The 24920-nt window shown below is 43.8% G+C and overlaps 1 protein-coding gene across 8 annotated transcripts; it reads right to left on the bottom strand.

Moving 5' to 3' along the window:
* Nucleotides 1–121: 121 nt before the first annotated feature.
* On the bottom strand, nucleotides 122–24367 carry MAPKAPK5 (MAPK activated protein kinase 5). 8 transcript variants are annotated; one of them, XR_014229513.1, is made up of 16 exons: nucleotides 24090–24367; nucleotides 19359–19432; nucleotides 18003–18078; nucleotides 16707–16804; nucleotides 15124–15236; nucleotides 12359–12444; nucleotides 11648–11743; nucleotides 10308–10388; nucleotides 6323–6510; nucleotides 6155–6223; nucleotides 3883–4003; nucleotides 3111–3241; nucleotides 2342–2463; nucleotides 1878–1982; nucleotides 656–1124; nucleotides 126–214 (listed from the first exon to the last, which is right to left on the bottom strand). XR_014229513.1 is itself a non-coding variant. In XM_082324658.1 (15 exons), exons 1-15 carry the CDS (start codon nucleotides 24123–24125, stop codon nucleotides 1030–1032), a joined length of 1491 nt encoding a protein of 496 aa, XP_082180784.1. In that variant the 5' UTR covers nucleotides 24126–24367; the 3' UTR covers nucleotides 122–1029. The 8 variants fall into 8 exon arrangements, 7 of the variants coding, with proteins under 7 accessions (XP_082180784.1, XP_082180785.1, XP_082180786.1 ...); XM_082324658.1 differs by having other exon boundaries at nucleotides 122–1124; XM_082324659.1 differs by having other exon boundaries at nucleotides 122–1124; nucleotides 2348–2463.
* Nucleotides 24368–24920: the final 553 nt, after the last annotated feature.

Below are 24920 nucleotides of genomic sequence, written 5' to 3'. Positions count from 1 at the left end.
TGGTCCAGGCAGCATAAGGACGTGTGTCAAGGAGCAGCCCTGCATCTGTTGCTCCCTCAGGAGGAGCTCGAAGGCATCAAAGATGGGGAGCTTGGACTCCAGAGGGTGACACAAGAGAAGGATCACCGGTGGATTCACACAGCAGCACTATGACCCTTGCCAGGATGATCTCTTTCAAACAAGAGGACAAGTTTGGAACCGAGTGTTGGATCTTCTAGAAAGGAAAGAATGGAGTACATGGGTGGAACGCACACAACTGCTGATCTGGGGCCAAAGCAAACGAACCCCACACTTGTTGTCCGTAGAAGATCCCACCATGAAAATAAAAGTAACTTGTACATAAGGAACTAGAACGTTCTTGTATTCCGCTGTTGAACACTATGATAAAAAGAGGAGTCTTATGCTGAATGGCCAGCTCAGCCTTAAAAAAAGTCTGAGGAAGATGGGGAAGAAGAAAGAAAGAGGGCTACTGATCAGAACTGAAAAAATACAGCAAGCATATGGACTCAGGTGCCCTTGGCAAGGCCAAGCGTGGCTCTTGGGTCATCTAGCGAAACAGAAGGTTATTTAGTTGCCTCTACATAAAGACTCAGAATTTAGGCGTAAAGGGCAGCTATGAAGTTTGTGTTTCACAGCACTTGCTTCAAGTACTTACTGAGCAGGGTGTTGAGAAACTGTGGCTGTCTCGTTCACATACATAGTCGTTGCAGCTGGCTGTACGTATAGCAGATGGAAGGCAGCTTCTGCAACTGGTTATTAAGAAAAAGAATGGTCTTTAACAATATAATTTGCCCCGTCTGGGGGACTCATGATTAACAGTACATAAGTGATCATATATACCTCAAGGAACTGAGTTTTAAAAAAATATTACAGTACCAATGATTTTTTTGTATCTACAACTATACAGCATTTTCAAGCAGTATGGAAATTTAATGAAATAATTATGATTTATTAATTTACATAAAAATACTTTTTACAGTTAAAGAATAAATCTTAAATGGTAAAAAAAATAAGATTAAGAAGCTCCAGCTATTGAGAGTCATGGGAGTTTGTCTGCTCTTCGATAACTTGCTTTACTATTTCTGCCAGTTTTAGTCGATCCACTTTATCTGTGAATCCTCTGCCTGAAAAGAGAAGAACAGATAGTCAGCACAAGGAGGAAAGCAATCACGGCTGGAGTCATACACTGACTGAATACCAAACAATGCTTCACACAGAAACATAGTACAACATTTGCAAGGGAACCAAAATGAGTTATGATCTCTACTTCCATTGCAAAAATAAAATTGAGCACTTAAAAACCTAAATTAAAACCAAACAAACAAAAAACAGAATGAGGGAAGAGGCATGGCCAAGCCCTTGTGAACCTGGCTGATGCCCCCGGTCCCCTTATATTCATCAGCATCTGCTCCTGGGGGCTGACCCTGTTTTGTCAAGGAGCCATCTGAACACCCCCAAAGCAGCTGGCCTAGTTTAATTCTGTTTCCTATGCAAGCGGAGCAGAAGAGATGTTGTGCTGACACAGACGAGGGCAGCAGCCTCCAGCAGAAAGAGGGTAATAAACAGCTGGAAGGAAACCAGCTCAAACAGCTAAAGCACTTTCTAAAGGGATGCTCCATCTGTGCTGTTATGTTCCTACATGACTTGGTGCCTTTGAAAACTCTACCCTGAACCTCAAACAGAAATTTTAACGTAGAATTTTCAACCTCGTTTCTAGAACATCCATGCTGGCAGGTGGGCTAAACCAGTGTCAAAACCTAAATCAGTCTGACACAAATTCAAGAAACTTGTTTTTATTTCCATATAAGAAGGTCACTGCTTCCCCTCTTTCACCCGGCATTAGCACCATTCTCCGAGGAAGAGAAAGAGCTCCTCACCATTCCAGCTGAAGCTCTGAAGAGTGTCTCGCAGCAATTTACACTCTCGATTATATTTCCATGCCTCCTGCATCACTTCATTCAGCTTCTCATCTTCATTCTCTCCTATTCAGGAGAACAAAGATAAACAGGAGGTTTGTCATTCTGCCGCGCAGCAACACTCAGAGCTTCAGTAAACAGTATGTGCAGTTATTCCTCCTCGCCTCACACAAACTAGGAAAACCATTTGAAAGCAGATACTCCTATTTGGAAGTTATTTTAACAGCTCTGCATGTCACTGGTGACACTAATATTAGGCATGCACCAAAATTACAGTCCACAGACAACACTTTCCTCTTGAGACTGACTAGGACAACAGGAGCTTTGTTTATCCTTCCTCACTACTGACACAGACTGATCTTGAGGCACAGTAAAAAGTCAGTGTCTCGCATGTTTAGGAACGTAACTTTCTTAAAAGTGGCAACCTTTACCAGCCTGCGGTAGAATGCACTGAGCAATCACATCTCTGAGCTTTTCCAGAGCCACGTTGGAATCGTTACTTCCATTCTCAGGGTCATGGATATAAACACCATCCTTTGGCTTAGTGCTGCAAAAGAACAAGGAGGAAACAATTACAATGTGAATGCAACTCAAGTCCGTTACTCTTTGCATAACTGCACCAGCATAATGCTCTCTTTCACTCTCTGGAAAGCTTGGACTGGGAGCTAGATTTAGCATTAATTATAACAGTGTTCTGCATTATGAGACTACTTCAAATATGAAGAAAAATAAAATAAATATTCCTTTAAGTTAATTCAAGTAAGGGTAATCCTAAAACGCATTATCCTGTTTTTCAGATAAATAACTCGAACAAAGAGAGAGAGATTACCTGACTTTTTCAGTAAATAAATGTCAGGATCAGAAAAAAATATTGGAATTCTTTCTCCCAGTTTGCCCTACCTTACTCAACATGTGACTCATCTTCTCATAACAGATCTGTTCTGCTACCTGTATAATATAATATCACTTTTCAATTTCCTTCCTGCCCTCGCTGGCATATCTTGGAAGACACACCATCTTGTGCAAGTATTACTTGACTCCAACTACCCACTTCAGCATGAAGAGTGTGTCAACCAAATCAGAAATTCAGGAGCGCGGTTACAATTGAATGAACCTGTAACATGCTTAAAGTCACTCTCCTGGCATCACGGCTGCCTACATTTTGGTCTTTCAAAACCAGCTTTAGAGAGTTACCCCAGTAATTTTCTTTTGCGCAGGATTGGGTTGTTGACGGAGTGAAGGGGTTTGAGACTGACTTTGAGGTCCTGGATTCTCATGTTCGCAAGCTGCTCTGCATGAGCCTGTTGTATCCCTGCAACCATTGCCTGCAATGAAGAGAGTTGGACTTGATGTTTTAATTAGCTTCTTTGTGAATTAAAGAACAATATATGGACAATGCTAGCCATGGACAAAAAAAAAGATGCACCAAAATCCTATTTATTTCGGAGATGCATAACAAAAATCAGGTTTGCATTATGCAAGATGTGATTAGCACTACAGTCATTGGCTGTGGGACAAGATATCCCGACCTCACAGGGGCTGAATAGGACAAAGGATCATCTTGACTTCTCATGTTCACAAGCCTAAGAGTGCTGACTGAATTTCTCTTTGAGCAGAGTTTAAAGGAAGCAAGAAGGGCTATTCATTTGCTGCTAATTAATGAAACATGGGGGGAAAAAAAAAACCAGAAGAGACCTACAGAAGAGTCCTCAGGCATGTTTACTGCCACACTCTATTCTCTACTTGTTAGCACATGGCTGCTTTTTACTGCCAATCTTGGAGCATCTTCTCCTAGACCAAATTTCAAATGGAACCATTTCCATTTTCTTACAAAGAACTCAGGCTCTCATTAAGGCAGAAGAGGAGCTCTTTGCATTAACACCATGTGAAAGAAAACACTCAAACCACCCAAGAGCTACCCAGCTCTTCTCTGCAACATTCTTGATAAAATAAATGTTGTTTAGACCTTGTCCATCATCAGCTGGGCAGAGGGTAGGATGTTATCAAGTGCCTCGGTGGAGTTGAGCCAGGGATGGTCCAGCACACCTTCAATGGTCAGCCGTTCCTCGGGTTTGACCTTCAGCAGCCTGGGAGAGGAATCAATCAGTCCATAAAGAGGTCTTTGTTGATTTACAATGTGCTGCTCTGTCTGGGATCAGAGCATTTAGCAACCTCTGAGCATTACAGAGGCCAAAAAAGAAACTCCTCCTAACAACTAAAACACTAAGCTGACTCAAAAGCAGTCTTGACTTTCTACCAGCTTCGCTGACCCTTGCTGCAGCAATATTTTAATGCTATCACTGCTCATTCAGCTATATGCAGCAACTAAGTGTAAAAGAAAGGTGCTGAAGGCCATTTTAGTAATACTTGTGTACTGCTGAACTCTATATTCACATCCTCCCAGATGGGAAATTATCTTCCAGATGAACTGGAAACGATCCAGGCCAACACTCTCTGGAAATGCATATCTAAAGCTCATCCACGTCATAGTCTATGCTCATACCAAGGACTCTGAGCATGGTGAAGTAAGCTGGAAACTTCAAAGCTGGAAACCTGTTGGCTGAATCAACTGCTTTCACCATGCAACCTTCGCTTTTCTCCCCTTGCAAAAGCCTCAAGTAATGGACACTTTGTCAGGCTACAGCACCTTAAAATAAGAAGGAACTTTATTCTGAGGTCTCTGAAAACTCCATGGAATTAAATTTTACTAGAATGAAACCCTGGAAAGAGATTTTGCAGATAAACTCATGTTCTTATGATAATCACATCCGTTTAATAAAAAAAGTCAAATTTCACACAGAGTGCTGACAAGTTATCCCAAGAGTCTAAATTAGAAACAGAATGACTTGATGAATTTGTCACACTTTCTTAGACAATACCGTAAATCAGCTTCCTGGCTGCAAAGCAGAATTGTTTAATGTACCAAGAAAGTGGAAATAACTTTTACAAAATGTCAGCAGGACCACAGGCTAGCCCATAAATTTCACTTGCAAGGCCATGCTGCCAAACAGGTCGTAAGTTCAGTTTTAATACAAGACCCAAGACACATGCATTCCTTTTCCGTAGGTTTTCAAAGTCTTAACCTATTATCAAGCACTCCAGCTCATAAAGCTTGAGGTCAGGAATCAGCTCGACATGCTTGAAAGGAAGCAGCTGCTTGAATGCAAAACATAACCTCCAGAAGCAAGATTCCATATGAATAGCAGTCTACATAAATAAAATGTAAACTTATCCAGAATTCTGTAAAGTCTAAATGTATTCCTGCACCATGAACACAGATTCAGACTCATTGGCTGGAAAAGACAAGCAGGAAAGGGAGTCCTGATAACGTTAGTGCGAGAATTAAGTGAACTGAACCCAAGCAACAACATTCTGTGAGCTGAGTTTCATGGCCATTTTAAAAGACAATGAAACCTATTGACCGTGGAGCTTCTGAGTGAGAATAAAGAGCTGACCTTGGTATAAGTGGAAGTTTCACTGCAACATAATCTGCAGTTTATTTGGTGAAAGGTTGTGGGCTCTCCAGCACTGCTATAAACAGGTCCCGCCACCCTTTCCAAACAATGTTAAGTCCTTGGAGATTTTACAGTACGTCAGAGGAGACAGTGACAGTTTAAAATTGTTTAATGGATTGATTTTTTTTCTATTTATGTTGCTTTTATCCTTCCAGTTCCTCTGGTGATACAATCAAAGGCAGTAAGTGTCTCCCACATTTTAAAAAATAAGTGAGGTCAAGACCTAATCAGTGCCACATTCTTGCTTTCAAACAGGATCACAGTCTTTGAAACATCTGCAACTGAGATGTGCATTGCATGAAAAACAGTTTCCATTAGCATTTAGAATAAAATATCGATGCAAAACCTTATCTTGTAGTCTGACACTTCATGACAGATCTTAACGTCCCTTTCCATGCCTCTCTCTTGATTCCTTTTAGACTGTGTATTACATGTACAGGGTTTTGAGGGACAGATCTACCAGTTCCTATTACAGCACCTAAATGCCCCCCGATTTTAACAGGAGTTTAGACTTTACCACAGGAGATACGTGCCTACAGAGCACTTGCAGATGTGGCAGCTGGTTGTCTATATTGTTCTGAAGCAAGGTAGTGTACCCACTCCCCTTAAAGACTAAAGGCACAACGTACTCTAGCAACTTCAGAGACAGGAGACATCAAAAATTGAACACAACAGTTGGAGAGGAAAAAAAAAAAAAAAAGAGAGGGAAAGAAAAATATTTACCAGATTTCATTTGTGCTGAACATGATCGAAAATTTTTCAGCTGTATGTGCTGCAGACAACTCCCCCCGCCTTTGGAAAAACGAGCCCTTTGTGATAATGCACTTCGAAGTGATTTTCCAATTTCTTAATATAAGCAGAGCAATACAACATTTTCCTCAACTGACTCACTTTCGCACAATGTCTTTCGCCATTTCTGAGATCTGGCTCCACTCTTCCTCTGGAAATTCAAAACTTCCTGTCATGATCTTTTTCCGCATGTCCTTTGGAATTGTCCGACTATGGTGTTTGGAGTAAAACGGAGGGTATCCACACAGCATCACGTAAATAATGACACCCAGGGACCACAAGTCACAGCTCTGAAAGCAAGGAAATGATCACTTTGGGGCGCAATTTGCAGCAAGCAGTGGTGTAGCTATGTTAAAAGTTCTATGTGATTCCCTAAGAAAACAGAAACACAGCTCAGCCTCCTCCTAAAGGTCCATCTGAGGACTTTCGTGGATAAATATGGCAAATATGTAAGCACAAGATAACTCCATGCTGCCAAGCTAAACTACTTCCAGTACCAAAAAGTAGCTTGTTTACAGAAAGCGCTCCTGTAAGTCAGTGCTATGCAATGGTAAATTGTATGGAAACAGCCACCGCGTCAGAGGCGTGAGCAAGCTGCGCATTTATTACATCTCTCAGGATATTTGAATCCTAGTCTCTCAATATCAGAGCATAAAACAGAATACAGTCATTTTTTAGAATATGAGTCTAAAAAAAGAAACACCATCAAACAAGCTAGCAGAGGTACTTAATCAGAGAGGTCTGTAATGAAAAAGACACATCGTGAAAGCCACGGAGATGAAGCTTCAGAAAGCCAGGAGCGGTATTTCACGGCTGCTTACGCTGTGCTCCCTCCTGTCCTCCCACCCCAGCCTGCAGCTCCCTCCCCTGCCCTTGCACTAGTGTTACTGCTGATGTGATACACAAGTTGTTCATCCAGAAGGTGAATCCAGCCAAAAATCTGCTCAGTAAAGAAGCAGAAAGCCAGATCTATTCCCCATCTGGATCTCTGTGCATCCACGCAATATAGTGACTACTCGGGAAGAAGGGAAGAGTACCATAACAGCCTAGACTTCAACTCAAGCTTCTGTTGGACCGTATCCTTAAGGATACGGCTCTGTTATCACTTGGTTATGGCACGGTACAGGCTGGGGCTGGCAGGACCTGCTCTGACCCTGGCCATCCATTCCCAGTATTTCTTTTGTACCAACACTAGCGTTTGTGCAGCTAATCATTTATTTCCCCTGGCTTGCTTTGCAGCCCTGTCAGTCCTCCAGGGGACTCCCAAAGGCTTATGCCAGCACAAGGATGGACAGGAACACACAGCCAAGCGTAAGCAGAAGCCTGAACTCCAGCCAGGTTCAGGTGACTGTGGAAAGACACCAAGGGCAGATTTGGGGAACGGAGGAGGTTCTGCGATCTGTTTACACAGACAGAAGTCTGCACAGCCACCAATTGAAGCGACCTCAGCACCACCCGGTCTGCCCCAGGCTGTATATTCCACCGCCTACTCTGGGGCAGCACCAGTGTTCATGAAGCTGCACAGATGAACTCGGCAAACACCAGTAACTCCAGTAACTGTTTTTTGACTGGATCAACACCGACCCAGGAAGAGGCCCTCAAAGGTGAGACTGTTTCCTTCTGGAGGGAATAATCCTAAATCAGCTCATACTGATTATTAAATCCTACCCTTGGCTTTTGACTTCTACAAAACATGTGCACGCTGATAACGAAAGAAACATCAAGGAGTTACCCCACATATGTACGCTTTTCAGCAAGTTGTTTAAGCCAAACTCAGATGGCTCTAGAAGTCTAAATTTCTATTTAGGTACCTAAATTCTCATCATTTTGCCATTGACCAGAGATAATTTCTAATAAAATCAATGGGACTTTAGGCACATAAGTAGGAAACAGGTGTCTAAATTCTTCGTGGATATGGTTCTCAGATTCTGTTTCCGAAGAGTCAGCCCCTTCCAGCCATGACATATACACTTATATTTGATCCAATACACACACAGCTTAATCAAAATACTTAGGAAATCAAAGATGTCTTTTTTCCTCCAATTTAAATCTGTGGGATACAACTACTGATCATAAGGGTGGATCACAGGCATTTCCACTCAGGCTCTGAATTGCTGTGGAAGGACAGTGTACCTGGGAGTTTATCACAGTCTATTTTGGGGAGCTAGGCATATGCCAGATGCTGCTTTTGCAGTGAGTCACACTTGGCAAGGTAAGGATGAGGCCACTTCTTTCAGCAGCCTTTCCAGTTAGTGTCACCATGGCTGAAAGCGGTTCAGAGCGACCCATCAATTCTTTAAATGAAACACGAAAACAAAATCACTGTATCACATTGTAAATCCCAGAAGATCACGGCAGCCGAACCTTGTCAGTATGTGAGTTAACTCCAGTTGGTATCTGTTTTCAAGGTTCTTCCATTCAGTCAAAGAATATGGCCCATATTTTGCTTCAGGTGCCATGGCCAGGGCTGTTTGGTTCATTAAAAGAACAAAACAGCTGTCAAACTGTTAGCAACATGATGAGTGAGCAACCACTTCCAGGTGTCTCTGGAACTGCATCTACTCTTTTACAATGAAAGGGAGGGAAGTCCCTTGGAGAGGGCTGTTACTGGAGAGTAAATCTGCCTGGATCCACAGAAGTGGAGTTCTTGAGCCTTGTGAGACTTTCAAAATGTATAAAAAACAACTTTCCCTGTGACCAGGGTTCACACGAGAGAGGGCAGAAGAAACTCTGTACTGAAAAGACTATTGGTACCTGTCTGAGAACTCTTTTTATAAGAAGTGTCTGTCTTCAATCATCAAGCTGTTTCTCCAGGATGGAGAACAGATAATCATAACCCTGAAGAGGGCAGATTCATGATTAGGAAACCCATGCGGATTAATTCAGTGAAAGCCATCTCTGCCCATCTTTGCTTTAGCTGTCTATAGAAGGCTACTAAAACGTAACACTAGATACACCAAACTACCCCCTCTAGCATGTGGTGGGTTAAGCAACCATCCTTAAAACTGCAATCAGTGTAGATACTTAGCACTGCAATCAGAAACGAGCTAACTTTAATCAAAATTGACACTCTGAAAGAAAAACACTCAGTGGTTGAAACGCTGCTAAGCCGGCAGGAGACAGTGATGATAAAATGAAGGAAAATGTTTTGGAACGACCAAAAAGGAGTACAACCTTTCTGTCGACACTTTACAAGACTCTAGCAGCAGTTGTTATTGCCCGTGGCTACTGCTACGGACAACGCAATACACTACTGGTCATTTTGCAGAAGATCCCTGATACAGACAAGGTACCACCACAGCTGCCTGAACAAGATAGCCGAAATACTGCTTCGCACATCCAGAAACTCTGGCTGACGGCAGAAAAGAGATTTCCTTTGAACCAGCCTCTTGTGGAGGTGAAAAAACTTCCCACGTGGTCACACTCCAGCAGAATCATTCTGCTCTCCAAAATCTTGTTAATGTTTAAAGTGCTCCTTTAACAGTGTTTGTATATTTTTCCTTTAATTAGAGGATCATTAATTAGGCTTGGACCAAGCGTGCATTTCATTATTCGCTCTATCAGAAAGAACGCAGAGCCAGCAGCGCCTTTTAGCGTGTCACTTCTAAACTGAGACACAGCTACCTGCACAGATCATTATCTTCTAATTTGCCAGTTCAACTGAATGAAACTTGGTCTGAACCTAATACATTTAAGGGAAGAAATACCACTGTACACCTGGTCACTCCTTTTAGAAAAGCCAAAGGAACCACAGTTTTGAGAAATACAGTGCTAAAGATACTACTTCCTTACAGTTGAAAATACACATGTACACAAAACAGCAAGCAACGTGACATTTCCCTATCGTTTCCTGTAGCTGCTGCTTTTTACTCAGTGTGAGATATTTGGCTACTTAGGCCTATCCTTGTCACAGAGATCAGAATAACTTTATTGCTCCTGGCCATAAGTGCATAATTTCAGGGCAATAAAGTTTATTGCCTTAGGTGATAAACTGTGTCTATAGACTACTTCTACAGCAGATACATGGGGGGGTGGGAAAGACACTGTGTTTTAAAGATACTGACTTGCGGACTGTTTCGTAGCTTACCTTGTTATAAGTGTAAGGTGTTGGAGAGGTGGGGATAATACCAGATTTTTCTTTCTGATGCCGTCGTTGTGCCTCCAATACCTATTGCCATGAGAGGAAAAAAAAAAAAAAAAAAGCAAAATATATCTCTTCTAGAGGCACCACAAACAGCAATGCCTATGCCAAAGATGTCCGATGCTTTTCCATTCAGTGGACTTATTCCAGCTACTGAAGACTCTGCCAAACTCAAACTGTTCTTCCTAAGGAAGACTGGAACTTTCTACATTGGGAAAATTTCAGCTAAAATATTTTGTTGCTTTGGATGAAAGCTCCAGTTTTGCCTGAATTAAAGCAATTGCTCACATCTCTTTTGTTCAAAACCTCTAACACCTCCATGCTTTGGAACTAGAACCTCAAGTGTGTTTGGAGGGTAACCCCAGCTCCAGAGATGTCCCTTTTTGCCTCTCCCATGAACAAATCGCATCAGATTTGTCCCTTGCTGATCAAATCTGTGTTTCTGGGTTTCTAAAAAAATCTCAGTTTAAATATGCTCAGGAAAAGCTTTCCACCGGTTTGGTAGTTCACTTGTTTTATAAACCCTGTCCGTAGTGCACAGGGCCCTTCACCAGCAGGCTCCAGCTGAGGAAGCATTTTCAGGGCACTCGACTGTGGCTGCATGGTCTGATCTTCGCAATTGCTCTTCCTAGTCATTGAAGGCTGCTGGTACACCGCGTACTGCAATTAAATATCTATCTGCAGTTTTCTTTTCATTTTCTTCTCAACTCCAACACAAAGCACAAAAGAGAGTTGGGAAAGGAGCACTACAAAAAACAGCCTGTCTGTAATTACAGATTATATCTTAATGCATACTGACAAGGGGGCCAAGCCAAGGTGAACGGGTAACCCTCTGGCACTGCCCTCCTTTTGAGGAACTGCCTTACAGAACCTTTTTGTTTCACCATAGTCCTTTTTAATGTAATCTTGAACGAGCCTGAGCTGGAAGAAGGACTGCGAAGCAAGGACTTTACCAAACCAACTGCTTTAATGCAGTTGAAGGCCAACTGTCAAAATCCTGGAGTAGTCTCACTGGTGGGAGTCGGGCCTGGGAGAGTCAGGAGGCATCAGCAATAAGTCAGTGCTAAGAACACAGTCTGGGAAATTTGCCTCGTGATCTCCTGCTGTAATCAATAGATCACTGTGGCAGTCCCTCTTGAGAGGTGGCTACTATACAATTACTAAAGATTCATGTGACCAGGAGCCCTTAACAGGACAGCAAAGGCTTTTAAAATGACGTGGTTATGGAGGCACAGGCAATAAAGATCATGATTCCCCTTTAGCCTAGAACTGTAATTGTTTATTACCTGAGGTGCTACGTAATATGGAGTGAACTGTGGTGTCATCAAGTCACCTTGGTCTACTTTGGCAAATCCAAAGTCACACAATTTAACAGGTGCATCCTAAAACAAGGAGAAGAGGCTTAATTACAAAATCTCATTGTATTAGCTTTTCTAATACATATCGCTCGCCTTGTATGCATCTTACCTTTGCCACAGGTACTCCTCTTTTCTATTTACACTCTTACCGTTCCACAAAGCAGCTAAAAGGTCATAAACCGACCTTTGAAACAATCATTTTTGTTTTCCTGGGTGCTCTGGGTCAAAAGCAGTCCCCCTCTCAGATTTGCAAAGCACTAAGCACATTGCAGGGGGGTCACTGCATACGCAGGGTGGTTATGAGCAGGAGAAGAAAGAAACAGGCAAGTGCTTGGATACATCAAAGCACCTATAATGCATGTTAGGACATCCTGATGACACCTAGGGAGGAATGTGGCAGAGCAGATCTCCTCAGCAAAGCAAGACACTATGTTGAGGTGGAGAACCTGACCCATATTTAACAGCAGCAGCACGGACAGCCTGTACTCCAAGCAGATCAGAGTATGGAAAAGCATGAAGCCAAAAATTTTTGTCACAAAAACGTTGCATTAATGTCATTTTACAATTATGCTGAAAATCAACATTGAGCCATTTTACAGAATTCAGCAGTAAACAAAGAATACCAAGTCTTCATCTTACCAGAGAGTTATCCTTGAAGAGGAGATTCTCAGGCTTGAGGTCTCTATGTGCAATGTTTAGTGAGTGGCAATGCTGCAAAGCCAAAGCTATCTGAAAAAGGGCACAATAAATCAACTACAATTACAGAACTCCTCCTTTAGCCTGGACAGTTATTTTAGCTTTAAAAAGGACATTGCTGACATAGCTTACACCCCAAACATTTTCACTCCACTTGGGTACAATTCTGTGTTAAGACAAGCCTGGCCATACTGCGCAACAGTGCGGTAAAGCGACGATCGGGAAATTAAGCCCACCAAGGTATTCAGTTTGCATTTCACTCAAAGCAAACAGAAAATAAAAGCTAAGTTGTACTGGGCTTCCCCATCATCTTAGTTTGACTAACTCGGGGCATTATCGGCCCCCCAGAAGTGAGACAGATCATGACAGTGTCCTTTTATATGCTGCGCTAGGCCTACAAAGTCACTACGCTTGCTTGCACACTCTCCAGCAATTCCATTCTGTTTAACAGTCAACAGCGAGTTCTTGCTTCAATATTTCAGCAAATATTTTATTGCATTTGTTACTGACTTAGGAGTCAACACTCAGGCAGTTTTATTCTTTAATTCTTGATGGTACTGCCTGCAATTTACTCATTTCATGAGATATTACACAGAAATGCATTACTCGATTCTTTCAAAGACAGCTTCTTATACTGCTGTGGTTTAGAAAGCAGTAACCCAGTTGTGAAAGTTCTACCGACTGTACATTTGAAAGTGCAATTCATTTAAAGAAAATCAAAGCATAAAGACTTAAACAGCATTACTGAAACAAAAGTAAGCAAAGCCACACGACCCTTAGTTGAAAGTGGCTTCTGTAGGATCCCACCCAAACGCAGTACCCCGGGTGAAGCGCTGAGTCCTTAGAAGAGCACAAATTACGGTGATAAGGGAACTTCAGGGTTAACTTAGCTCAGAAACAAATACAAACACATTCCCAGAGAAAACGAGGTAGCTTTGTGACAAGTTTTTAACTATCACTGGGTACAAGGAACTAGGACCCATAGTTCAAGACAATGATGAAGAACCACTAGATGAAAGAATAAGACTTTAACGTTGCTTTCAAACTTCATTTGTATAAACATTAAAGCAAAGAGTTACTTGGGACATGAATAACCCAAGTGTACAAACAGTCAGAATTCAATTCAAAGTCTTGTCTTTCAGTATAGTTTTAAAAGATTTTCCTAACATGTTTATCCTGGAGACTGCCTTGCATTGTCAAAATCAAATGGCCCAAACGACATGAAAACAAGCTGTCAAGAATAATTCTGTACTTCCACCTAATTTCTTTGTTGGGTGAAACCAAAAAGGTAACAGCACAATTAGAATTTCATTAGAAACAAGTCAGAGCACAAGACAGAAAAGTAAGATGAAATTATTTGGCCCTCTTTTTTGCCTCAGTACCAAACATTATCTCCCCAGTGTAGGGGGAAGCAAGTGATCGGGATAGGGATATATTCATAAACAGTCACACCAATTTATGACAAATGCTGTAATATCTTGTCTCATGTTTTCTTTCCTTTATTCACTGCAGTGATCACTGGTGCAGGAGGAGGACATTTACTGATTAGTATCTCCAGTATAGCCTCTCAGCTACAGTTCGTATATCTTTTGTTTGGAATGCCAATATAACCTCTGCAAGAAGCAAACGATGGCAACTCCAGCCCTCGGCTTCAAGCCGTGGTGCCAAATCCCATGCAGAAGAGCTCAGCTATTTTGACAGCAAGATCCTTCTGCCTTGTGGTTCCTTACAGCAACCTGCTGGTCCTCTGCTGTGGCTCCCTAGAAAGGCTATCACAACATACAGCCATACCTTCTTTCCTGCAACCCTCCCATTAATCCGAGCTTTCTTACTGGGCACCACAAGTCATTCAACAGCTTGGAAGTGAAAGGGAACAAGTTCACCCCAGAACTGAGAGGAACCGAGACTGGGGATCCCTACACTGAATCCGATGGAGGCCCTTCTGCTTCATCATCCTGCCTACTCTACAGCATATAAGCTAGTCACACCAGATGCACTGCTAAGAAACAGAGAGCCTGATGGACACCAAAACCTCTAGTAATAAATACTGTGGAGGCTATAAAACACAACATTCAAGAGTGAGTTGCGTAGAGAAATGGAGAAAGTAAAATGACATCAGAACAAACAGCACAGAAAACATGCACTATAGTGGTACATTCCTCTTGTTATCTTCCATGATAGGCAGGACTTCCATAAACCCCAAAGCAGAACCCAGCTTGAAAACCACTGGCCCAGGACACAAGTACATCATTGTCTGCTACCCTGCCCAAGAGGCGAGAGAAACGCCAAGTCTGTGTCATGGCCAAGAGCGATTCTCAAACTGGAGCCCAGGAGCCACGCGGGGTCCGGTGAGAGCCTGTGGACCGTTGGAGGTAACACTTTTAGAACAACAGCGAGGGATACAGCAGGAAGATTGTGCAAGAAAAGAGCTCTCTTTGGTCAAGTGTTCTGTAGACCAGGTTAGGAAAACCATTGCTAAGGACAGCAGAGACACCAGGGTCCCAACCCAGAAGAACTAGCCCACACCTTCAAATTCTTTGCTTCTATTAAAACTTTGGCATTGTCAGGTTATAACAAAGCAGGCAATGATCATCGGATCAGAACTGAGGATTATTTTAGCTTCCTTTTTTCCCACCCCCCCACCCCAAGAAATTGTTAAATACTTTAGCCATTATCATTCATGGATTTGCTTATACATGGGTGTTAACTTGCCTGCTTTGTTACTTGGCTTGCTTGCTTCTCAGTAAAGTGCCGGTGCTGGCTGATTCTGTGAAATAGCTCTCCCCCTTCCATCATCTCCATTACAATTAGGAGCCGAGCCCTGTTCAAAAGCATTTCATTTTGTTATATTAAAAATAATAAAAAAATAACAGAATTGCTAAGCTAATAATGCATACTTCATATCTATTGACGCAGGCCAGAAGAGAGACATATACTTGCTTCTCCTACAGTTGTTAGAGCTATTTTGGTTCTGTGATTTTGCCTTTAAGCATATAAGCTACAGGATTTTCTGGCTCCCAGCACAATCTGACTCACTGATTGTCAGCCAGGAACCTACAGTTTGCTCTTCATGTTGGGCTCCCATATCCAGCTAGAACAAACACCATGGACATGTCTACATGGATGCATTCAGACAGACGCACACAGGCTCCACCCACGCCTTCCACCAGCAAGCCAGTTTGGACCTGGAAGCCATTTAGACACATCAATGTATAACTCTGCCCTCAAAGAATAATAAAGCAGGTAGAGTCTTGCATTAAACAGGCTGAACAGCTTCCAGGCTGGAGCTGGCTTAGAGCACAGCATACACCCGTCTGCACCCATCCTTGCAGACATGCCGATCTGCCTAGGCGCTGAAGATGTTCATGGAAACTTAGAAGGCTGAGGAATTCTCTTTAATGCTTTTGAGTCTGGATACTCTACTGTACCTCATTATTTTAATTTACAGTTTTATTGACATAATTATGAAGGACAACGAATAGGAAGTGTGGAGATCCTCAAGAAACTGACTTCTAGTTCTTCTCGCCACACAGCAAAATCAGATACAACAGAGACTAAGACAGGTCTCAGCTCTTTAATTCTCCCAGCTCTGATTTTTTTTCTCAAGTAATATCCAATTAGAAGACAACGTTTTTATCCCAAGTGATATTAATGTATGAAAAATAATAAGTCTGCTTCATGTTTTGCTGTGTTCATTTTAAGCAGGACAACGTATTGAGAGTTTACCAGGGCAGAACCTACTATTTATAGAAACAATTCTCTTTTCCTTTTTTTTTTTTTTTTTTTTTTTTAAAATGAAGACTGGCACTCTGAGTTTCCCAGTGGCTCACAGGCATCACCATCATATAAAAGGATCTCACCTAGGATTCTAGGTAGCAGTCACAGCTCAATCCTGCTTTAACAGTGCTTTGAAAGCAGAAGGAGGCTCAAAGGTTACAATTCAATTCCAGCTACTAAAGCAGTATCAAAGCAGGACAGAAGCTAGAAGCTAATATACTCTCTCAGACAATGCAGGTATCACAGGCTGAATCAATGAAAAGCCTAAGAAATGAAGATGTATTCAAAACCAGTAGTGAAGGACACAAATTCATTTAAATATGCAAAGGTCTGGGCATTGACAGGGGAAAAAGCAAGCGTTGCTTAGTCTGAAGTATAAATATCATCTCTAGAACACCCTATAAATATTAATTTTGGTCACACTGTAATTAAAAAAAAAAAAGCAAACTCCACTATACCTTGGCCTAAACATGGAAAGCAAGCTGTGGGAATGAATCACCCTATGTAATCTTACCTTGGGCTGGATTCATGTGGGAACTGCACACTGTTAGCATAAACTTCAATAATTTGAACAATATTTGGATGTGTTGCACACATCATGTGCAGACGTACCTTGAAGAGAAGGGAAGAAACGTTACTGTACACGGTGACACGTACTTGACCAGTTCTGTTCCTCCCTCTGTCCCCAAGACTATGGCACACACGAGCCCGTGCGCTGCCAGCTGTGCTCAGCACCAGTCATACCCAATTTAACATTATTCAAAAAATAAGCAGTGCCTACAAGCGTTCATATGAGTGACCAACAGCCATTATACTACCTGGACCCAGTAGGACAAAAAAAATCATACATTGCCAACCTATTTGTTACAGACCATGGAATCAAACCCAGCAGAGTTCCAGAAAAAGCCCAATCTTTGATTTCTTTGGGTTTTTAAAATAAATTTAAAACTAGAACTAGCTTTAAAGTAGCAATAGAGATACAATTGAAATGGAAAATTCAGGAATAAAACTTGAAATTCCATAATCCGTCTCCTTTTATTGCCTCAAGGTCTAGCACTCACAACACATGAAACCTCATCTCCCGTTCTGACTTTCTGAAACAGGAACCTAAGGAATTTTCTCCAGTTTAACGCTACCTAGACTGCTAAATCAAGTCAAGGCTTGATGCTCCTTGTCAACAGATTATTTTTCCCTGGGAAATTTAAACGAGAATTTGCTTGGTAACAAGAAATGGAAGCTGCCTAAACCTTGAGGACAATTAACGCTTCTTTCATTTTCATGACAACTTGAATGACTGCCCATCATTTCAATAGACTGACAGCTTGGTACCTTGGCACGCTCTTGCCAGCCACAGTAAGTCACAAACAGTATCAGTGAGCTTATTTAGTTTCTCGTACGCAGATAAACCCGTACCATTTAGAGTGCAACTTGAAGCATTCTTGGCAATTCTTAGAGTAGTGACACCCAAGAGTGAGATGTATGGAAACAAAAACAGTTCTAAACTAGTCATGTTACATTACACGGGACACAGGGAGAACACTAGTGTTAAAATCCAGCGCTATAAATTACACTTGTACTTACACAGCTAACACCTACAGCAAACTCGGAGTTAGAAAGACCCTGTTTCACCCACCACCTCACCCTGTAGGAACTGAGCACAGCAAGGCTAGAGGATCAAACCCAAGGAATCTTGCATAGCAAGATCTGCAGAACATGCGGGTTGGTTTTTTTTAAACCATTGCAAGAATTCACCGAAAGGGCGAGACTTTGCGGTGTGTCAGAAAGCAGACAGTATAAACAGGAACTATACCTCATTTCTAGCTTTTGGACGATCAAGAAGAATTTTCAGTGCAAAGCGTTCTTGAGAGGATTTTTTCACGCAGACTCTGGTATTACAGCAATAAAATTATTCAGTCAGCAAGAATGTTAAAGACACACTTCAAGCAATTGATCTGTAGTTATGAGTTTGCTCTCCGCATGGGAATTAACAGGAACGCCCGCAATCTGGAATATACAGGGCACCTGTCACCACGTCCCAGCTTGAAAGCCTCAGTTTTCAGCCCTCCGCAACAATCTAATACGTTCTACAGAAACACCTAACACAAAATTATATTTTCAGCAAGGCAGAAAAAGTGCTTCAGAGCAATGGGTAACTGCAGACAAGCAGAATGCACTCTAGACATTCAGCCTGAAGAGATACTTTTGATGAAAAAACCCAAACCACACAGCAGCAGCCTGAATATCTCCAATGAAGGGTGTAGTCTGTAATAAATAAAGTGTTTCTGAATGGAAATCCTTGTTTTAGCGAGGCCACCAACTGTGCCGCACACGTTTTTTTCTCTCTTTCCCCCATTTAACATTAACAATTGAGCTGCTTCAGAGGGAAAGGCCCACATATTAACAGGCAGCTAAAAGAATAAAAAACAAAGGAATATTTTAATAAAGATCAGAGGCAACACAGCAACAGAAAATGAATGAGGAGAAACCAACTGCCTGGACAGGAAGATAAATGGTGCAGAAGACAATCGCCCTGTCAAGCGCCCAGAAACAGAGAGGCGCAGACATTTGTTTTCCAGCGCTTGTGCAAATTCCCGCTCCCAAAAGGGAGAGTTCTTGTTGAAAAGGGAACGTATGTTTTGCTTTACACAAAGCATCCAGTTCCTGCAGGGTTTAGAAATTCACGGTGGGCAAGTCTGGTCTGAGATGCAGAGCTCGTGGCAATATCTGCTTTGGCCCTCACATGATGATGTGAAAAAATAGCTGGTAAAAATAGCTAACGGGTGCAGAGTGCAGATGCCCCAAGTGACGATACCGTAGACGGGAGCAGCGACCTTTGCACCGCACTGACACTAGTATCAAAAGGACAAAGGTGTTTGAGAATTTTCTGCTGCCACCATTTCACAACCGACTCCTCTTTCTGCTTTGCTTTGGGAAAACGGCAGCGAGATGGGACAAGGCAGAGGCGAGGAGAGTTTCAATTCAAACATATCCCATAAAAGACAATACCTCGCTCGGACATCAGCTACAACCCGCATGGAGCAGAGGGACATTTGTTTATAAAGAGAGTCTTCCACATATCACATCGCAATTAAAATACATACTCACTTCTCCACAGCTAATGAAACAGGCTGAGATTACATACAAATCCGCAGGTGTATTGTCTTACCTAACAGGACCACTGATCCCAGCTCCCAGCTTCTGAGTCCAGTTAATGTTGTACTCCTCTAAAATGGAGGTTTCCTATTCAAGAAGGAGCAGGGGGAGGGGAAAGAGAGTGGAAAAAAAAAAAAAATTACTACATCGCTTCCAAAAAAAACCAGCTCAGCAGACCTGATTTGCAAGATACCTGAGCAGAGAAAGAGCCTGCTTTGGAGTTTTGCTTCACTTAGGAAAAATAAATACAAATGCTCACATAATAATGTATTTCAGTTTAAAATTATTTCTGTGCAGCTGAGACTGCTCACCCTGGCATTCTGAAACAGGATTATTGAGAAGAGTAAATGGGATCTTGCACCTTTAATACAGAAAGGATATCAAGGGAATTCCCCCCACCCCCACCCCGACTCTTAAATCCAGCTTTCTACCTAGAAATGATCAATCGTAACTGAATACAAAGGCCCGGTTACAGCATTATTACGTACTTTTTGGTCATACGGTACAGCAGAAAATGATTTTGCTGCTTTCTTAGGGTTTTCAAACCTTTGGAATCATTATACTGTAAATTAAATTACTGCATATCTAGTTTTAGCTTGTCTGATAACGAACCAGCTCCTGTTAATAATCCTTCTGTCCAAATCCATATAAACAGGGTTTGGTTTTGTTATGACACAGCTTGGGTGCTATCGTGCTTAAACATGTCACAAGGCGGGATGTAAACGTAGCTTCAGCGCGCAGCATTTTGATTAATGCCGCTGCCATGTGCTGTGCCACAGATGGTGATCTAACAACAGAGCAGGGCTGAACGGTGGGAATGTGTGCAAACATAAGGCAAAGAAATACACGCCATACAATTCTGCCTTTGTTCTTTCATGAACGTTGCTACCTATGTTCAGGATCATCTTTCAAAAAGCCACGCTTTCTGATAAATTGCAAGAAAAGGAGGTGGTAGCAAAAGCTAGCACCAGAGAAGCTTAAGCAAGCAGGTAAAATACTTCCCAAATACACTGAAAACAAATGGAAGAGTCCGCTGCTTGCAAAGCACTTTATTCTGATCCGATTTTCCCCTTCTGTTAACTTCAATTCAAAACATGCAGCATTTCAGGAATCACTCGTGCTACAAACGATGATAAAACTGAGAACACTCGTGCTCTCAACTAAAGTATGGAAAATGGCAGTCCCTAACCTGGGATCGCTGGCCTCTGCTGCAACAGTCGTGGATTAACACCATTGCCAGGCTGGAGCCAGACCTCAAGCCACACGGATTGAAAACAAAGCAAGAGAGGAAAGCTGATATTTAAGGCAAGATTTGAAGGGATTAGAGAGCGCAAAAGACAGATATGAAAGGAAAACTTGCCTTTTAACGCAGTCTGGAGTGGGTATTACATAAATCATAAATGACTAGCGTGAAAGGTGTAAAGGAAAAAGGTGAAGTTAACTGGAGGTTTTATGAAGGGTTTTAAAAGAAAGGGGAAGAAAAGCATAGTGGATTCACACACGGTTTGTTGTTTTCAAGTAGAAGCACAAAGAAACTTTCCTATCAATTCAACAAACAAATTTCACTTGTGAGAAGCGTATTAGGGAAAAGCTAATTTAATTTTCCTGATATTCAGATACAGAGATTTGAAGGCATCATAGGTGGAACGAAAACACAATTTTAGAAGAGCATTAATGAGCAGAGAGAGGGTTTCTCTGAACTGGGGAGTATCTCCTCAGCACATGCTTTCAAGATCACACTTACGTGTTTAAGTTTTGAAGACAGTCAAACCACTGAACCGGAGAAGCAAATGCCAAAGTACTCTGGAGCAACATCGCGATTAACAGATAACAATTCTTTCTTATTTTTTATAGAGCTTTGAAGTCTGCTGCTCCTGTTCCAAAACTTACCTAACCCTTTCAACTGCACAGGTTGGTCTAAAAAGAGATACTGTCTCCACATACAAGCCCAGTCTTGACTAAACAGTTTCTGCTGCCTCGTGCCACTTCTGCGGTGGCACAGAGACTGCTTGCTTTATCCCAGCTGAATAAGTGGAACAGAGAGGCTGATTAGGAATTGGAAAGTCTGTGATCTATGAATCAAATGAGGTGAGAATAAGATCTGATAGTTCTCAATTCCTGAAGGACAAGTTCAACAACTACAAATAAGTCCATTTTTAATAAAAAACTAACTTCCTCTTTCATATTCTGCATATTTGCCATTGTTTTAAATAAAAAAGCCAACATTTTTGTTTTCTGCATTTTTATTTGGACTCCAATCTTCATTCAAAAGCAGCTTTACAACTTAGAAGTAAAAATGAATAATCTAGTGATCAAGAAACACTATTCACCATTTCCTAATGGTATGAAGAGCAGCACTTGAGAACTTTGATGTCCGTCAATGTACAGAATTGCTCACATCTTCTAGTTCAGAAACAGGAGCTCCAAATCTAGCACCAAGACTATGTAGCTGCAAATCAGCACGAGTTCGTAACATTCAAGCAGCATGAAATACGTACAGCTATAAAACTGCCCTCTGAAAATATCAAAATCTATTTCAACTGGTAAGCCTAAATGCCTTGCCTCTTCATTTAGATTAATGTACTGTGGACGCAGGCAGCAGAGGGTATGGTATCCTGCACTTAGCTCCACATCTGGAGAATAAAACGCCTTACAGTAGCACTGCTGCACAGCACTGAACTTGTAGACTGGCTGACGGGTCAGCTGGAACTAATCTGCTGCGGCTGGGAACAGAGGAGGGAGAGGGTGTCGGCGAAAGCGCTTTCAAAAAAAATCTGCAGTGGTGCAGTTTCTTACAGTAAGCCCTTTTGCTCCGACTGCTAAAGGAACTTTAAACTTCTGATAACTCCTTACATGAATTTCCAGTGGGCAAAGGGAATAAACTAACTTGAAATGTATTCAATTACAAAGAAGTTTCACACGAACTTTAAGAGTTGAGTTCTCTTCAACAGCACAATTCCCTTTCAGCAAGCTCAGGGTACCTAAAACAACGGTTCGAGCACCCTCCCATGCAGAGTCAGCAGTCTGGGATGCTAACAGCCTGGAAAGGCAGGACTCTCAGATTTCTCCTACCTTGATGTCCAGCAAGCTGCTTTCAGACAGGGTTAGGCATGCATCAGGACTGCTCGGGGGAAAGCTCAGGCGCTTCTCAGTTTCCACTGAATACCAACGGGAAAAGGTTTGACATAAGCTACTTTAAGAATAACACATACTCACTACAGTCAATTAAAAGTATACAGGCTGCTGCTTGGACAAACTCCACGTATTCAACAAGTGAAATGCCAAAAACCACTGTAACTCCACCTCCACTGCTCCCACACGCAGCCTTTCAACTTGGGGTAGCTTGCCTTAAACAGCGATCACTATCTTGAATCACAGACCTTATACCTGCAGACGCAGGTGAAAACCAATCAAACTGGAACAATTACCAAGCAGAAAAATCAGCATATTATATAAAAGTATTAAATTATGGTTTAGGTTCAGACAATGCCTATAACCCAAAAGATTTGCCCAGAATCTGTTCTCAGTCAGAACCCCTCCAAACGGAGAGGGGCAGGAGGCAGATGCAGGACCGTCCCTACACCTACACAACCGCTTCAGCTTTTTTGGTTTTTGTTTTTAACCCCCAAGAGCTCTGATGTAGATCTTTACCTTCACATGAAATACCACAGAAATACTTGAAAAACATTCTTGTTGAAAGCATTCTGGACAGCTACTTCACCTGCACTATGCCAAGACTGATAATGAAGCAGGATGAGACAGTATACAATTTCGATACTTGATCTCGTAGCTTAATTACAATCTGGGTTGTCTGAACGCAGTGCTTAGACCTCCTTCTGCTTTAGGCTTTTTTAGTTCAAAAGGCAAGACCCACATATTTTAATCCAATCCAGAGTTCAGCAACACGAGACTGTGTTGCTCCTTCTCTTGCATTGATTTTTGCCCCCAAGGAGCTTTGTGAAGACAAATCCCACCATGGCAGAGAGCAAGGCTAAGGAAAGGTGGCAAATGTCAATACACAGGGTCTTTTTACCTACATATTTAAAGAATTCATTAAAATAAGCATTTAGGAAGGCATCCAGAATCTGCGACAGCAAATGCTTTGCACAAGGTAAAGAGCCTGCAGAGAGTCTTTAAAACATTGTTTTATTGTCACTTTATCTCAAAAGGGTTTCCCCAGCTTCTTCAGGAAATCTGCTCAGCCAGGTCACAGAAGGATTCACCGGGAAGCGCTAAGCTCACACACTGATTCTCGCTGTAAAAAAAGAAATCCTGAATCTGTTCAGCTCCTCTGCCACCACTCGAAACACAAACATCCCACACGCCAGATTTGTTTTCATGACAGCATCCGAACGGGAACTCGGAGACGGACTGAGGCGACAGCGTTGCCTCCGCAGCCGGGGACTGCTGCGAGGCAGAGACCCCGGCTCCCCGCCGCCCCGAGGAGCCCCGCGTCCGCTCCCCGCGCTCTCAGCGGCTCAACGCCGATCCCCCGAGGCCGGAGCCCGCGGAAGCCATCTGCCTGCAGCTCCGAGTCCCCTGCCCGGTGTCTGGCGCTCCACGCCGGGGCTCTGCGGGTGACGAGCCCGAGGGCAGCCGGGCCCCGGCGAAGGGGCAGCGAGGGGCAGAGCCGTAAGAGAAGCGGGGGACCGGGACCCGCCGGGCCCCAGGGCCCTGCCCGGGCTGCCGACCTCCCCTCGCAGAGCCGGGGACGAGACTCCGAGCGCCGCTGCCTCCTGCCTACCTTGATCGTCTTGTCCATCTCGTGATCCTCCGACATCCTCCCGCGGGGCGACGGGCGGCCGGGGGGGGCGGGAGCCGCCGGCCCGTCCCCAGCGAGGGACAGCGGGGCTGCGGGGGCCGAGGGCCGGCGAGGCGGAAGGGAGGGAGGCGGCCAGGGGAGGCCGGGGAGCGGCGGCGGGGCCGGCCCGGGGGCGCTGGGCCGCGCTAGGCAAGGAGCAGCCCCGGAGGAGCCTTTGTGCCACCGCCGCACCGCCTCATCCCCGGCCGGGCGGGCCGGGAAAGGGGGGGGGGCCGGGACCCCGCGGGGAGGCGGGGGAGCGCGGCGGGGAGGGCGCGGGCGGGCCCGGAGCCGCCGCTCAGCCCGGGAGACGCCGCCGCCGAGGCGCCGCCGCCGCCCGCGCCGCCCGGGAGCCAGGCATTGCCGGCACCCTGAGACGGGCACACCCGCCGGGCGGCGCGCCGCGCCGCGCCGCTCTTGCCCCCGCCGCGCCCCGCGCGGGAGGCCGACCCGCTCCTCCCGCCTCCTCCCCGCTCCCACCGGGGAATTTTAGGAGCCTCCGCCACGGCGGTGGCGCGGTTTACAGGCGGCCGCCGCCACCCCTAAAAACGCGACGCCGCCATCAAGGCCCCCGCGGGGCCTTCGAGTCGCCGGGTGCCTTGTAATGACGTGGGGGGGGGGGGCAAGGACCCCCGGAGGGGCGGGGCCAAGCGCGCCGCTTGGCCCCGCCCCTCGCCGGGAGAGGGCGGGGCGTCGCGAAGTCTCGCGAGATGGCGGGGCGCGAGCGGCCGCCCGCCGCCACGGCGGGGGACGGGCGGCGCCGGGCCGCTGAGG

The sequence above is a fragment of the Platalea leucorodia genome (assembly GCF_965183815.1).
Source record: "Platalea leucorodia genome assembly, chromosome: 12".
NCBI lineage: Eukaryota > Metazoa > Chordata > Aves > Pelecaniformes > Threskiornithidae > Platalea > Platalea leucorodia.
Note: the sequence above shows the minus strand (reverse complement) of the source record. Positions and strands in the feature narration are given on the sequence as shown.

Excerpts from the sequence above, each read along its gene's own strand:
- MAPKAPK5 (XM_082324658.1), bottom strand. The coding sequence starts at position 24,125 with ATGTCGGAGGATCACGAGATGGACAAGACGATCAAG. Across the intron at positions 10,389-11,647 it reads CATATTACGTAGCACCTCAG|GTATTGGAGGCACAACGACG; the intron begins GTAATAAACAAT and ends TCATGGCAATAG. Across the intron at positions 1,983-2,341 it reads TCTACCGCAGGCTGGTAAAG|GAGAGAATGAAGATGAGAAG; the intron begins GTTGCCACTTTT and ends TCTCCTGAATAG.